Source organism: Eptesicus fuscus, chromosome 13 (assembly GCF_027574615.1).
Source record: "Eptesicus fuscus isolate TK198812 chromosome 13, DD_ASM_mEF_20220401, whole genome shotgun sequence".
NCBI lineage: Eukaryota > Metazoa > Chordata > Mammalia > Chiroptera > Vespertilionidae > Eptesicus > Eptesicus fuscus.
The window spans coordinates 51,151,817-51,168,804 of record NC_072485.1 but is presented as its reverse complement, the minus strand read 5'-3'; the positions used below and the strand labels follow the sequence as shown (position 1 = coordinate 51,168,804).

Genomic DNA, 16,988 nt, shown 5'->3' with positions numbered 1-16,988 from the left:
TTTGGTTTAAGAATTGAGGTATGAAGCAAACTGGTTTTCCTGTGGCTTCCAGTTGTGTCATTATCATTTATTAAAGAATCCATTTTCCCCCAACCGATTGAAATTATACTTTTTTCATATACTTAATTTAAGATGAAGTTGGGGCTATTACTATGTCTATTCATGCTCTAGTTTCACACAGTTTTATTGAGTGTAGTTTTAATATCTGGTTTAGCTAGTCGCTTCCCTACTCCCCCCAAATCATTATTCTCTTTAAGGCATTTTCTGACTATTCTTGACTATGTAGCTCTTCCATAGAATTAGTCTGTGTAATTAAAAACTTATTTGGTATTTTTGGGGGTAGCACTTGAAGTTTACAAATTAAGTTTGGGGTATTGGTCTTTTTGTAGTATTCCATTTCTTATCAAAGTTTTCTTTGTTTATTTAAATAACATTCTTGTACATGTACAAATAGTACAAAAAGGCAGATGGTGAAATGTGGACACACATTTCAGTTCTAACCCCTGGTCTAGAGACAATTTCATAGAAACATTCTCTGCATATAAATTTTTATATGTGCACATAATCATTTGACTTTCACCCACCTACCTTTTTTCCCCCTACATGCAGAAAGCTAGGGGCACTGTTTTGCTTTTCAGTATATACAGATCTGCCTTATTCCTCTTAATAGTTGCATGGCCTTTAACTATATAAAAGCAGCCAATCCCCTATTGATAAAATTTCTTCTTTCCATTTCTTATTTTTATAAGCAATCCTATATAATAAAACCCTAATAAGCAAATTGACCGAACAGTGTCACAACCCGTCGCTATGATGTGCACTGACCACCAAGGGGCAGACGCTAAACGCAGGAGCTGCCCCCTGGTGGTCAGTACTCTCCCACAGGGGGAGCACTGCTTATCCAGAAGCTGGGCTCATGGCTGGCAAATGTAGCAGCGGTGGTGGGAGTCTCTCCTGCCTCCACAGCAGCAGTTGGACATCCCCCGAGGGGTCCTGTACTGCAAGAGGGTGCAGGCTGGGCTGAGGGACACCCCCTCCCCCTCCCTGGGAACAAATATTGTGCACCGGACCTCTAGTGTTATAATAAATCTCCTTCCTCATACACCTTTGTGTGAGAATATTTCCAGAAGACAAATTCCTAAATAGAGAATTATTATGTTGAGGTATAAATAAAACGTACAAACAGTAATGTAAATATACTCAACACTACATAAATGTACACTTACAAACAATTAAGATGATAAATATTGTGTTATATGTTTTGCTACAATAAAACAAGAAAATGTACTATTTTGATAGATATTGCCAAACTGCCCTCTACATCTTAAGGCAATTTATTAATTATTCCCCATTTACATTTGCCTTCGGTTTACAATATTTTGGCTCAGTTGCTGTAAAAATAGATTTTTGTGTAAGTTAAGTAATCTATAAGTTTTGAATAGAATTGTCCCACATTTCCCTCATACAGAGATTCTCAGAAAAATTCCCAGGACTTGGTGATGCTCCAATGCAGAACTGGGGAGGCCAGAAACTGCTGGGAAGAGGCAGACCCGTTTTATGAAAGAACAGGCATCACTGAATCGCTTTGGCTGCTTGTCCTACTGTGATTTTGATTTGTTTGAAGTCTCAAGTGAAACCAAACAAGAGGTTTCATGTGACTCAAATCACACCTTTCAAATGATGTTCTAATTTCTGTATCATGTCTGTGACTGAGAGTCTTTAACTCCTTTCCTACCCCACTCCTAGTATCATGTTGTTTCTATCAAACACAAGTGCCCACTTATACGCACTCCATGGAGTTAAACCTTGAATGAGATGGGGAAGGACAAAGGAGGATGGACAATGATGTTAATGTAACACAGATAAAATGGGCACTCCTGGGGCTGCGTGCAGCAGGGTGACAAACCTAAAAAAATTATATCCAATCTGACTCGAAGAGGCCTTGGAAAGTATTGTAGGCCTTTTTTATTATTAATTTATGATTCTGGAGAGGGAGGAAGGGGAGTGGGAAAAAGATAGAGAGAGAGAGAGATTGTTGCCTCCACATGTGCGCCGACCGGGGATTGAACCCACAACCCAGGAATGTGCCCCGACTGGGAATCTAACCCACAACCTTCAGGTGCACAGGCGATGCTCAACCACTGAGCCATACTGGCTGGACTAGAACTTTATTTTAATAAGTAAGAGCTGGTGTGTGTGTGTGTGTGTGTGTGTGTGACTTTCTCAACCAGATGGGGCAGCATGTTATAGTCCATGGAAAACATCAGAAATAAGGCAGTGGTTTTCATTAGAGAAAAGTGATAAAAAGTTTAGGAAATCAGGAAAAATAAGTTTAGTAGACATATATATCATCTCTAACTGTTTAAAGATGAGAAAAAAAATCTCAAACCCTTTCTGCCAGTTCCAAAGCCTTATAAACTGCTTCAACTTTAAAGAAAAGAACACTTGCTTGTTTATTGATTCTTGGGCCATAGGTGGTACAATCATCGTATTGGCTGGCTTACGCGATCTGTCAAAGCAAGGCTTTCTGAAGATGAAACAGGATATGCCTATGTTAGGGTGCACCATGATCTGACCTCTCACTGGCAGGGAAGCCTTGAGTCCAGAGAAACCTAAAAGCTGGCGTGTTTATTCTAGTGCATTTTTTTTTTTTCATGAATGAATGGCCATTCACAGCTCATGGTTTTATGCAAGAGACATTCATGGCTTGCTTGTGGATTAACCAACTCGGATGTTTGTTGAGCAACTACCAGGTATGAGAATGAATTAGGTGCTGGAGATATTTGGTGGGCATCTGCAAACATGAAAGACTGAGCTGATGTAGAAGGTTCTCCCTTTTTCTACAAACATAGAAATGCCAGACAGAATACAACAAGACAGATTTTAACAATACCTAACTGCGTTTAGAAAATGTCTAGATGCCAGGAATGGGGAGGAAAATCTACTCCAGACCAATGAGCAGGAGCTGGTACATGGTGACCTGTCTGGACTGTGGGCCAGGATATGGGCTAGAGGTGGAGGGAATACATAAAGCCATGCAAAGAGAGAGGGGCCGATCTTGAGCTGGTGGGAGATGAGATGCAGGAAGACATCGCTGCATCAAGCTGGACATTTGAGAGCTACCCTGTTTATGAACAGGATACAAGAAAGCTCTCCATCAGTCACCGGGGAAGGTGGCAAGGAAGCTTGCCCTCTCTCCAGACCTGTGAGTAAAATTCACTTTCAAAAAACGGAAGCCCTAGTCTCTCCCATGTATGCGTGCAGAATCCATATTTATACTGGCCATGCAGTAGGGCATTCCCCACTGATAAATGATATAAAAACTCAGGTGGACAAGACAAAGATACAATGTCACCCCAAGGAGACACAGAGGACTCCTACTGGAAAAAAAGAAAAACACCACTAGAAATGATCAAACAACCCAAAACCAAATGAGGAAACTAGTGATGGGCAGAGAGAGAGCAAGTTCGATTAGTCCTGAAGACCCTGAGATAACAGAATAATCCAAAGGAGGCAATTAGACATGTTTAAAATTGAAGAGGTAAAAGTAACCGTCCTGAAACAGTAGGATGAGTATGAATAGAGGCAGTGAGGAAGGCCAAAGGAGCCTGCCTTCAGGGGACACCTCGCCTGCTTGGGAGAGGGGAGGAAACAGCAGAGAAGCCTGGGGGATTCAGAAAATGGCACGTTCAAGAGCAGTCACAGTCCAGTGTCTGCAGTTCCCCATCTGATGCGGAGAGATGCCCCTCAAGAAACTATAATTTTTAATAATTACTCATGTATCTGCCTCTCCACCCAGTCTGTGAATATTTCATGCTATGCCACACTCCCCATCATTCCTCTTGCCACACCAGCCTTCTCCTAGTTCTTCAAGCACAGTAAGCTCGTTTCTGCTGCAGGGCCTTTGCACATGCTATTGTCACCATCTAGAAGAATCTCTTCCTTCTGCTTTTCTGTGGGGTCTCAGCTTCATGGCCAATCCTCAGGAAGACCTCCCCTGACCACCTATCTAAAAAGGTCCCTCTCTACCACGGTCCTCTATGTTACCCCTTGTTCCTTTTCACTTACAATTTACAATTACTTATTTTTTCCTTGGTCTCCCCTGTTAGAATGTAGATGCCATGAAGGCAGGAAATGAACTGTCACATCATCTCTAAAGACTGGCATTTAGCAGGTGTTCAATACATTTGTTGAATAAGTAAATTCATACACTTCATTGGGGGTGTGGCAGGACCTGATTCATGTTTTATAAAGTGGCCTGGGGCCTGGAGATTTACCTCCAACAATACCTACTGTGATTAATATCTACTATTACAATTTTCTACTACTAATAGGACTGTTAGTTTGTTCATTTGTTTGAAAGCCATCAGCATAAGATATTCTTCCAACTATATCTACTATGAATAATAGGAAGAGGATTGGAGGCAGGGAGATCGGGAGGCTAGTGCGAGAATTTAGGCAAGAGATGAGGATGGCTTAGATGGGGCAGTGCTGATGAGGGAGCTGGCTGAATGAGTTTAAGAGAGAAGGCAGAAGTTGGGGTAGGGGAGAGAATAGAGAAGGATGCCTAGGTTTCATTAAGGATAACATGGTGAGTAGGGCACCAGATTTGGGCCAGCAGCCAGCAGAAAACCAGTCAGTACACATGCCATAAATGTGCACTTGATGAAGTAGAAATGGTTTTAGTGTAACATCTTCGTCACCATGAGTACACGTCAGCTCACTTTCTGTTCCCGGGTCTACCTACACATGTGATCTACCGTTTCCTATTGCCACCACCTGCCTTGCATTGCCCATTTGTGACCTGCCAGGCTAATGCACAGTGCCCACCAGAGCACATTTGCCTCCGTCTCCCTCTAAGAAGTGTGCCCTGCGCCCTTCCCCCACTTTCTCCAGCCACTAATGTCATTATTGCCAATAATGCTGCTGTAAGTTGTTTTTAAATATATTTTTATTGATTTTAGAGAGGAAGGGAGAGAGAGAAACATTGATGAGAATTATTGGTTGGCTGCCTTGCTGTAAGTTTTTATGAATTTTCTTGTTTTTTGTAGTTACATGAACATTAAAATTTATACTCAATGATATTATCACAGTTTCCCACTACTAATGGGATTATTGGTTTGTTCATTTGTTTGAAAGCCATTAGCATAAGATTTACCTCCAACAATATCTACTGTGATTTTTAATGCCCTTGAAACTTGCAGTGAGCGCTAAGTCTATAATACGAGAAGGCTGGTAAGCATATAAATGTCTTCCTTGGGAAGAAAGGGCTTTTTATTTTCATCCTGGTTGGACTCGGGTTCTTTGATAGAGTGATTGGTAGGCTATAAAGTATTAAAGGCTCAGAACACTGTGTTAGTCTGTAGATGTGTTCAAACAAGTTCCCAGTTATTCAGGGGACATGTTTATATTCTAGGAGGATTCCCACCTCTGCTCCTTTTTATGTTGCTTCTTACCTGACTTACATAAAAATATAATAAATTGGATGCTTGCAGGAACGATAGAACCATGACGTGTTCGGAAGTGAAGGGGCCCCAAAATCACTCTATCCAACTGACTTTCTAAGGAGCTGGGAGTTCGATGCATTGTTAGTGCAGCTCTGGAAACAGGCTTATTTCAGAGGCTGGCGAGAGGAGTTTATCTGTTGGGCAGTTGTGTGGGGCCGGGAAGGTGGATGGGCAGGGCCAGTGTCGTGGGTGGGAGACCCACAGATTCTCAGGCCCCAAGTTATGAAATTCACAGCATCGTCATTGTGAAAATCTTAACAAGTTTTGAACAAGGCAACTGACATTTTCACAAGGCCCTGCAGCTTTAATATCTGGTACTATGTACAGGGTTTGGAGCCAGACAGACTTGAGTTCAAGTTATGGTATTCTCTAGCTATTGACTGCCTCAGTTTCCTTATCTGTAAAACTGACAATATGTTGTCTTCACAAACTGGAAGTGAGAGCTCAAGGTACACGTCTAGTACGCAGGGGACCTGAAAGGCAGTGATAGACCCTGAGACGTGCTCAGTGGGATTTTTATCGACATGTGCACTATCCACAATTAAACTTATGACTATGACATAACACTAGCCAGCTGGGACAAGCAGGCATCGCCTGTGTGGTACAGAAGCCAACCCCAGGTGTGCTGGCGAAGAACACACCAAGCAAAGAATGTTTTCCTAAGGGGGGCATTCTAAGGCTGAGGGCCCTGTCCATCAGTTATCAACCTTTTTGCTGCTATGACACATGACAGATACGTTCACCAGCACAACACGGTCTCAGTGTCTCACATTCACACATGCTTCCTGATTTTCCAGAAAACTCTCAAGATAGCGAACAAGTGAGACTGGCATTATTATGAAGATGCCCTTGCCTTGGATATAACTTATTTGCAAACCTCAGTATTTCAACCATTATTTGTAACACATGGTTTTCCCCATACCACATGACAGAACTTGACAAGCCAGCGTATCACAATTCCAACGCTGAGAACTAGAAATATGGATGGATCCTCAGGATCCCAAACAAGAGACTTCCCTCCCCCCCGCGCCATGACAAGTGGAACAGACTGGGACCAACAGGAGCCCGCCATGACTTTGCCAATGTGTGTAGCTGTGCTACGGCCTGAATAAGTGATGCCAGTACCAGGCAGGACAGCCAGAGTCAGAGGAACATTTTTCTCCCCAAGAATGGAGAAAAGACTTTAAATTGAATTCATAAGAAACATAAGCTGATTTCTGGGTATTTTGGGATGTTGGTCCAAAAGGATTTCTCAGGGGATTAAAGTAGGAGTGAGGGTGACCTTTGTTGCATTCAATTTAGGGTGTGTGGGGGCCAGGAGTCCAGATGTGTGACTTCCAGGGGAAGCACCTCAGCTGCACTCAGCTTCCTTTGCTGCTCAGGTCTGTGGGCACATGCATATTGGGAGACATGGGCCCAGTGTCTCTGGGGTGTCCTGCATTTTCTCTCTCTGGCCCAAAGGGGTTTTGTGGGTAGCGATGGCCAACGCTGGACCATCTCCTCTCCACAGGGCAGCCTATGAATGGCCAGAGCAAAACACAGCTCTTCTTCCAAGATCCCTCATCAGAACAAATTATTTCTCCTTTGTCTCTCAGTGGTAGGAGTGGGTACCTAGATAATGGTACCGCTCTTAGACCCACATAACATGGCACATGGTACCTGAAAGATACCATGTCTCTAATGATTAGAACTAATGCCTGCCTAATTTACCAAACACCTCAAATGTTTATCTTTGGAAATGGCAGTTTTGGCTTAGACAACCAGGATGTCGCTCCTTGACCCTCTCAAAGATCATGGTAAGCAAATCATAAGCCACCACATGGACTCTCAGGAAACCAGAGACGGTGCCCCAACAATGTGGCCACAGCAGCAGCTTTTAGCACAAACGAAAGAAAACACAAACGCAGTCAGAGGAGGACAACATGATGGGCATTGGTGCCTCTGTCCTCAGCCTAACCCAGACCTTCCAGACTCAGCAAATAGATTCTGCTTCCTGGGTACCAGTTTTCCAGCACATTGTACTATCAATTTCGAGATCCTGGGAAAGAAATCTAAAGAATGCTTTGATAGCATTTCTGGTTTTGGGTTATTCTGTGATTGTTTTTCTTACCTGTTGTCGAATTTCTTCCTCCATTTTTACTGGCGAGCCCAATTCTGCAACTTGTTTGACGCCTTCGCTGGCATATCCTCCGTACTCCCACAGCACGTAATTCTTGGAGTGAGATCCACCAATGATCGCAGACCAGTGATTGGCCCGACCTAGGAAAGCCAATCAGGATGTAGGTATCAGTGTGGCTGTGGCTCAAACTCAAGGCCCTTTAATGATGGGGAGGAAGTATAATTGGACAATGACTAAACCAGAGCTGGCTACGCACCTGGTTGGTGCTAGGCCCTGTGCTATGCAGTGATGAGTAAGACAGTTCCTATGAACAAGTAAGTCTTGGGGACATGCAGACAGGGAAACAGTAGATGACTGAATAAGACAGAGGCAGCCCAGAATGATGACTTCCATTTGGAAGGGTTTCAGAGAAGGGAACAGCTGAGAGAATTTTAAAGGCTGATCAAATGTGTAAGATAGAATAGAAAGGCAATACTATTTCTGGCAGGCTAAGAAACATTAAATAACACTGTGTGTTTGGGGAACCATAAGTAATTTAGCATTGCTATGTCACAAACTGTCAAGGGAAGAGGTAAGAAATAATGCCAGGGAGGCAGGAAGAAGCCTACTCATGGATGGCTTTGTTCTAAATACTTCAGGAGTCTGGATGTCATTTGAAAGGGTTTGAAACCACAGAAGGGTTCTGAGTAGGGGAATGATGTGATCACATTTGAATTTCAGATAAATCATCCAGGCAGCAGTGTAGAGAATGCATTAGAGGGAGCAAAATTGGAGTGCAGAGCTGGGGAGGTCAGCAAGGAGCAAAAAGTAAAGGGGTAGAGTGTGAAATAGGCTTACAATTCTGGGGAATAAGCATTGTTGCCTTTAGCTGGCTTTTCTGTACATCCCAGGATGGGGGTTGGGGAAGGCAGGCTAGCTATGCTGAAGGATGCAAAGGCAGTTGGCATATGAGGAAGTGATCAGTCCACTGTGGTTTGGTGAGGATCATGCAGGAGGATGATTGTTGTGGGATGTAGGTGGGAATTAATGATTGACACAAGAGGAAAGCAGAATAAGGTCTGGGTGGGACCAAGACAGATCTTAACCTGGAGATTTTTTAAAGTGCCAGAGAGAGGAGCAGAGTCAATACCAGTGTGACATTGGGTTTGCTTTGCATGTGATGAATGTAGACACACATATATATGTCTTACTAAGTTACATACAATTCATCATAGGGTTGGCTTAGTTCTCTGCCATTCTTTGGTTGGGTTTAAAAAGTCTCCAGTTTAAGAACATTTTCAGGCATAGGGAAGAGGAAAATTTGCACTGGGCGGCCTCAACTGACATTTGCAGTTCATCACCTTGTAGCCAGCGTGGGCAAAACTCTCCACTGCAACCCACCACTTAGGAAATGATTCCCAACAGGGCCGGATCCTGTTTATGTTTGCCACCTGCTACCCCATGGGCCCTGCCCCCAGGGGCACATTATGAGCATGGGCACAAAGCCAGCCTTCTGGCCTGCTGAGGGCAGCCTTGCCCCACCCCAGGCAGATGACAACACCGTGTGGCTCTGCCCAACTGCTTGTTCATTATTTCCCACACATCAGGGAGATGCAAACTTGTGTTTATCTGTTGTGTCCCTAGAGAAGACAGATGGAGACACTGCCAGCTATTTCTCTCACTCACTTCCTGGGTGGGGAGAATGTCCTAGCTGTCATCTCAGCCAAGAGCACTGCGCTTGTGTAAGAGCAAGAGCAGGAACTAGTGCTGGTCTTTGGTTCATGATGTGAACTCAGGGAAACCAATCAAAGCACCTCTTGGTCCCCCTGTTCTGTGCCATCAAAATGTCCCCTTGTTCCTATCTTACCTGCAACTTAAAAAAAAAATATTTTTATTGATTTCAGAGAGGAAGAGAGAGATAGAAACATCAATGATGAGAGAATCATTGATCTGCTGCCTCCTGCACGGCCCACACTGGGGATCAAGCCTGCAACCTGGGCATGTGCCCTGACTGGGAATGGAACCATGACCTCCTGGTTCATAGATTGTCGCTCAACCACTGAGCAACACTGGCCTGGCATCCTACCTACAACTTTTGTACCTCAGTAGCTTAGCCCATACTGGTCCCTCTGTGCTTTTTCACTCTTGACTTGGCCAACTCATCCTTCCTTCGTGATACCCAGAAGCCTCCCAAGACTGACTGAACCCCTTGTCTTAGGCCTCCTCAAGCACAGATAATGTTTATAATCACTTGTTACATGTCTGCTTTCCCACTAGACTTAAGCTCCCTGGTGGGTTGCAGTGGAGAGTTCTTGTCTTCAGCACTGTATCCCCAGTACCTGGCACTGTGCCTGATACAGTGTGAGTGCTCAGTACACATTTCCTAAAGCATTTCATCCAAATGATCCAATGGGAAGGTGGCAGTATCTGTGCTCGGAGCATTTAGGAGCAGGCTTGTACAGATTGGATTCAATGTGATTACATTAAAATCTCAATTCAGCACAGTTCCTGACACCTACTGGGCTAACGCACTTAGCTATCCTGCATGCTATTAAGAAACAAACATCAACCAACAACAGGAAAGAAACCATTGGTATTAAAACCAACAGAGAGGGATCCAAATCCTGGCATTGTTACTTCCTAACTGTGTAAACTTGGTCAAATTCCAATTACTTTATCTCCCTGAGTTTCGTTTGGCTCCCTCTTTTATAATTCAAGAATGATAATGCCTACCTTATCAACCTATTATATGAATTAAATTAAATTATTGAAAAAGTGAGATAATATATATGCAATTACTACTGGCAACACAATAGACACTCAATAATTATAATTTCCTCCTTCCCTGGTTGTTAGGGAGACTGTAAAAATGAGTAAAACATGAAACCTGCCTTAATTCAGTATAGAAGATAAGAAATAGATAATATGGAACAGGATAAGAGAATGGGAACAAGCACAATCATAGGGGGATTAGGAGATGGGCCCAGATGGGTCTTTCTGGTTTTATTCCTTCAACTTCCATTAAGTCTGTGCCAAGTGCAGTGGCTGGCCATGGACACTGACAGGAATTAGATATGGTGCTTGCTCTGGAGGGACTCACAGTCTAGGGGCAGAGAAACAGATGGATAAGCAGATTACTTACAATTAAGCATGGTCAGGGTTATTACAGAAACAAGAACACAGAGCACAGGGGATGGAACAGCTAACTCCAAATTCCCCTAACATCCAACGATTCAGTCTAAAGGCACATGTGCAGAGAAGCAAGTACCTCAAGAGTGGGATGCCTTTGTGGTTTCTTACCCTTCAATAAATGTCATTATACCAGTTAGACCTTCTAGTCAATACATTTGTAAGTTTTCTACAATGATCTTACAACATACCAGATTAATTCATATTTCAACACATGAATAACATCAACTACATGACAGATACCTTTAAGTCCCTCACTAGTCTAGGGTGAGAGACCAGACTGCACCCTCCCTGTTGGAACAAGCCAGGCATCCATTGAAAAACAATTTGACACCCCTTCTGAAGGAAGTCTCCTGCCCCCATGGCTGCTTAACTTCCCATGCCCAGCTCAAATCGGGACCTGGGTAACAGACAGAGACTTGGCCGACAGCAGCTGCCCTCTCACTGCAACAAGAATTGTTTGAGTTGTCATGTACCCATGGTGTGGGGAAGTGGGTTTTTGATGTCTAAATCCAGCCTACCACCAGGAATGCTCAGGGCCTACTCAAGAAGGCAAATAATCCTTTCCACTAATATTTACAGGGTAAAATAAGATTGATGTTAGAGTAATAAATTTGACAGTAAAGTTTTCAGGCTAATTTAAATTGGCTAATTGAAACAAGCGAATATTCTAGAAAAATTAATTGTACTGGACAAAAAGCAGTTCCTAAAGTGTTAAATAAATTTTTATTGGTAGTTCATCTCATGATAAAATTGCATAACATGTAATGAACCTAAAGCAGTAATATTATAGTGCAAAAAATTAAAATTTAAAAGCTATCAAGACTACATTATAAAATTTTCAAAAGCTTCCTAATATTTAAATCAAAAAAGGGGAGAATAGTAGAAGAATATCATGTAAGGAAAAATATCCTGTAAGTAAATTACATCTAGAAAATTTGTACTTTAGAAAATTAATTGTAAGGCTAAAAGCAAGACACCCATGAAAAACACACATGGTGTCAAAACAAGACAGAGGAAAATCATTTGGGCAAAAAATGAAAAAGGATCCCAAGTCAATTTTATAGAAAATATCCCTTTATTAACTTTTGGTCAAGAATATGTTTGTATATTTTCAGAAAACAACTCCGAGACCATGTGGATTCCGGCAACAGAGAGGAATCGACAGGACTACTCCAGCCATGAAGACAGAAGAGAAGCAGTCCAGAGATGGAAGATGCTTACGTCGCCTTGCCATACTAGCAGTTAGCAGCTGTACTTCACTGCAGGTTGCCCAGGACCAAACCAGAGAGGGTCAGACCTGCATTACCACCATTTGTCCACCATCCAGAACTGAAATGTCATTGCTGACATGTAAACATAAGGAACTGTTTGACATTGAAATTGGGTCTCAAAAGAACTGTTGGCCCAGAAAGAAACTCACTACAGACTGATTCATTTGCCTTTCAGCATAACCATTATTGCTTGTCTCATTTTCGGTTCTTATAAGTGTATTTCTAGTAGCACATGATCTCACTCATCTAGGGGAAATGATAAACAACATAGACTGATGAACAAGAACAGACCCAGAAACAAGGAGGCATGGATCAGACTGTCGGGCCTCAGAGGGAGGGTACGGGTGGGTGGGGATAAAGGGGAGAGATCAACCAAAGGACTTGTGTGCAAGCATATGAGCCTAACCAGTGGTTAAGGACAACAGGGGGGAGGGGGCATGCGTGGGGAGGGGTGTGGGATGGGAATGGGGGGATGAGGACAAATATGTGATACCTTAATCAATAAAGAAATTTAAACAAAAAAAAAAAAAAAGAAAGAAAAACAATCTGAAAGGGCATGATTTCAGGTGAGGGGCAGTCATTCAGGTGCAGAATGATACAGGGGAGAAAAGCATGATGACCACGAGCCTGCCATTCAATCTCTCAGAGCTTCAGCTTACCTTTTTTAAAAAATTTATTTTTCAACCACAGTTTACATTCAATACCATTTCATACCAGTTTCAGATGTACAACAGCAAAGTGGTCAGAAAACTGTGCACTCTACAGAATGGTCCCCCTGCTGCCCCAAACACTCACATGGCCCCATACCCAGCTATCTCGACATTATCAACTATATCCCCCATTCTGCAATCTGCACCTCTGTGGCTATTCTGCAACTATCAATTTGCACTGGGGGGGAAAAAAGAGAATAATTACTGGGCTTGACTATCTCTCTCAGAGTTGTGCAAAGTAATTGGGCTGGTTTCTGAAAGAACTATGAAAACTTTAAAGAACTGTATGAAACAAAGGTCTCTGAACGATTATAGACAGAAAGCACTAGGGGAATCCACTAGAGGAATTCAGAAGAAGTGGGGGGACGTAGGAAACATTCTCATTGGAAGGAAGCTCCCATGGGAAGATTGGGCAGTAGGAAAGGATTCCATCAAAAAAATAGATAAGAGGATTAAACACTTATTGAAGGGTATTAGGTGTTAGGTATAATGCTTTCCTAGATGTAACATTCGCAACAACCTCACTCTCATTGTCTAGATGAGGACACTGAGTCCCAGAGATGGTAAGGAACCTACCCAAGCTCACAGAGCTAGTGATGAACAAAGCTTGGGTTCAAACCCAGGTCTGTCTGATCCCAGAAGACACACTCTTTTCTCTACACCCTGCTGAGAGGCCAGGAACCAGAGAACACCATTTGGTGGGCTGAAGAGTTGAAGACAAAGAAATAAGATGAAAAAGAAAGTCAGGGCCAGGTTGTGGGAGGGTGCTGAGTGCCTGTCATGGTAAATGGCATTGATAAAAGGGGAAAACATAATGGGAGTTTCCTTCTGGGAAGAATGATAATAGCTACATATTGAGCTGATACTATGTGCCAGGCACTGTGCCAAGGACTTGACCAACATTATCACATTAAACACTCAAAAAATAAAACCATTTTGATACAGATGAAATTATAATTTTCATTTTTCACATGAGGAAACTTAGACTCAGTGACGTTGAGTTAATCCATGATCACAGAAACAGATGATGGAAGACGCTGGAATTGAGTTGGGTCGGTCTGGTCCCAGCTCTTCTCCACCACACTGCACCACATCTCCAGCAGGATACACTACAGAGGGCCCAAGGGTGAAGAGACCAAATAGGAGACCCACCAACATTTCCTGCATGAGTTGTATAAGTTCTGACTTAGGGCACTGAAGAGAAAATGGAGACTCTGGGTCAGAGGTATGAGCAATAAGAGGAAAGATGGGACAATCTTTGGGAGGCCGTTTGGTGAAATAGTTAAAACTCTGATTTTTGGATTATACTAATTTGTATTCTAGTCTCAGTTCTGAAACTTTCTAGCTTGAATAAGTAAATTAATCACTCTCAGCCTCAGTTTCTTTTTCTGTAAAGTAGGAATATTGATGTGACCAACCTCCTAGTGTTGTTTTGAGGCTGAAGTAATGACTAGTGGCTAGCACATAAAATAGGCTTGATGCTAATAAATGTTAATCAGTAAAATTAAATTGGAACAAGGCAGGGCAAACCCAGACAAGTTTCCGAAAGGCATGGGAACCAAAGAGAATCTGATTGGGTGATTGGGCAGCAGTTTGACTTAAGACTGATGAGTAGAGATAGAAAAGTCAGATGCAAGAACCTAAATATGAAAAAATGGTAGAGAGTTGTCTAAATGTGACACAGTGGTCTGGGGCCTGCAGAATAAGGTGGTTAAGCAGAATCCAGTAAACTGAGACACAGAGAAGTTTAGACTTGGGCCCCACCATCCTCCAGGAAATAAGAGAGGAGAGAGAGAAGCCCCATTATTAGAAGGTCTGGGGATAGGGGGCTAAGTAAATGCTTGTGGCCTTCTTAAAGAAATAGTCCCGCTGGGGTCCTTGGTGAAACACTGAGGCTTCAGTTTTGGGTGCAGTGGCAGAGACACCAAGACCATCACCAACCCCTTTTGCTCTCGGGTATGGCCACAGCTATTTGGTTTAGCATGCCTCATTCTGATTCTGGCAGTGTCCAATTGGCCTATACATATCTGGGTCTAGATATTTACTCCCAATAGCTTGGATGAGGCATAGATGGAACAGAGGCAGGTGGGAAGTGGCAGGAAGAAGTGATTATTCACGTGAGTTTGAGATACCGATAGCCAGCCAGGTACATTTGTCTACAATGCCACTCCAGGGACATATATCCTGAATATATGTGCAGTAACCTTATTTCTGACACCTTTTCTCTTATCATTGCTGGTGCTAAATTACCATTGTTCACAATGATGCCTAAAAGGCCATCACTGATAAAAGAAGAGCGGTGTTTGGCTTTTTGTCTGGTGTGGGAGGTGGCACGCTGCAGGGTAAATGGATTCCCTGAGATGTTCTGCATACGGCAGGTGTTCAGTGACAGCTCAGATTTCCTGGCCTGCTTTGACAGTGGCTGTATTCCCCTGCCAATCCCAAGCCTGAACAAAGCCGCCCATTCATTTCCTTGACATTCATTTATAACACTTCATTGGAGAATGTTCTACAACTTGGTGACTGGTTTACTACAGCATCCTGTTATCCAACCTCAGCCTCAGCAAATCTTTTTTTTTTTTTTTTTGAGGGGGGGAACCCTGTAATTTGCTAAAGCAGCAACACCAGAACTCCTCTGATCTCTAAGTCTTAGCCTCCTCCTGCCTTCTATCTTTTTAGTAAATGACCTTATCACTTAACTCTTCTGAGAAGACCAAGGTCAACCCACCCACAGACTCATCCATGCACCATGTGGCCACTGACCAATAGAAAAATGCTGTGGACCTGCCAGCTCTATTCATAAAAGTCATCTTGGATCTCACTTTCCTCTTGCCCTTGTTATTCTCATCCTAGGCTCAGTTCCAGAATCTGCATGTTTCTGATACTTTGGAATTGGCTACAGAACTTGGCTCCTCTGGGTTTGCCCCTGGGTGCTGACCAAGACACAGCGTGTACTTGTTCTGTGGCTCTTCCTGCTCTTGGCTGCTTCAAAAATTCGTTCTAACCAAGCCATTCTGGTTTTCAGGATCTCATCCCAGTATGGCCTCCTGGAAAAAGCTCTGCATGGGGAAATATGTCAATTAGGCCAGAAATTCCTCACCTTTCTGCGTTCAGCTAGCCTTTTTTCCTTCCTCAAGGTTTCAAGAAAAGTGTCACTTTTTCAATCCAGAACCAACTCTTGGACTTATAAAATTGGTTATATTCTTTTGTATTTCCTGAGGCCTCCAACAATAATATTCTATTCTATTAAATTAGTTCATTGAATGAACATTTACTAGACATACAGGGTGTCCCCCCAAAATGTGTACACAATTTTTTTCTGATAGCTCAATAGATGTTTCTTTCTTTTTTAGATTTAACCCATTGGAAATAGTAATTATTCAAACTGTGTACACATTTTTGGGACACCCTATATACTATGTGCTAATTCAGGGATCAGCAAGCTACAGCCCACTGCCTGTTCTTGTTCCAATAAAGTGTTTTATTTTACATATTATTTTTTTACTGTTTATGGCTGCTTTCATGCTACAATGGCAGAATCAAGTAGTTACAACAGAGAGAGTGTCTAGCTGCAAACCCCCCTAAAATATTTACTATCTGGCCCTGTGTAGAAAAAGTTTGCTAAAACCTATGCTACTCCAAGGAGACCCTGAGAAGAATCAGACTTGACCCCTGTCCTTGAGATGTTCAATCTGCAGGGTAGGGTGGAGGGCATAAAGGACAGGTTATAATAGGCAATTGCAATCAACTATGTGCAATAGAACTCTGATAAAGGCAGAAATAGAGTGATATAAGAGTACAGATAAGGGAACATTAAACACTGACTGAACGGGCTTCCTGGAAGTTATGATAGTTGAACTACATTCTGGGGGTAAGTAGGAGTTAGCAAGGCAATTATGGGATAGGGAGAAGAATAATTTTGCAGAAGGACCAGTATGTACAAAAGCAGAGCATAATAAAATGTAGAGGTACATGGAAAACCACAAGTAGGTCAAGTAGTGTGTGTGTGTGTGTGTGTGTGTGTGTGTGTGTGTGTGTGTGTGTGTGTTTGTAAGAAAGGGATGATCAGTGATGAAGCCAGTCAGCCAGGCATATCATGAAGGGATACAAATGTCTTAACAGTAAGTTTTTATTTTATCTTGAAGGCAGGGTAGAGCAGAGAAGAGATAGTTCTGTCTGTAGACAACTCCAAAATCTACATATACTCACA

At 42.7% G+C, this 16,988-nt stretch overlaps 1 protein-coding gene across 1 annotated transcript in view; it reads right to left on the bottom strand.

Annotated features, from left to right (window-relative positions):
- The window catches only part of SPON1 (spondin 1), a 256,888-nt gene that overhangs the window by 100,091 nt on the left and 139,809 nt on the right, over positions 1-16,988 (bottom strand). Inside the window, exon 6 of the mRNA XM_054724749.1 lies at positions 7,618-7,766. Coding sequence (XP_054580724.1) covers positions 7,618-7,766 — 149 coding nt within the window. The remainder of the gene's footprint in view (positions 1-7,617; positions 7,767-16,988) is intronic.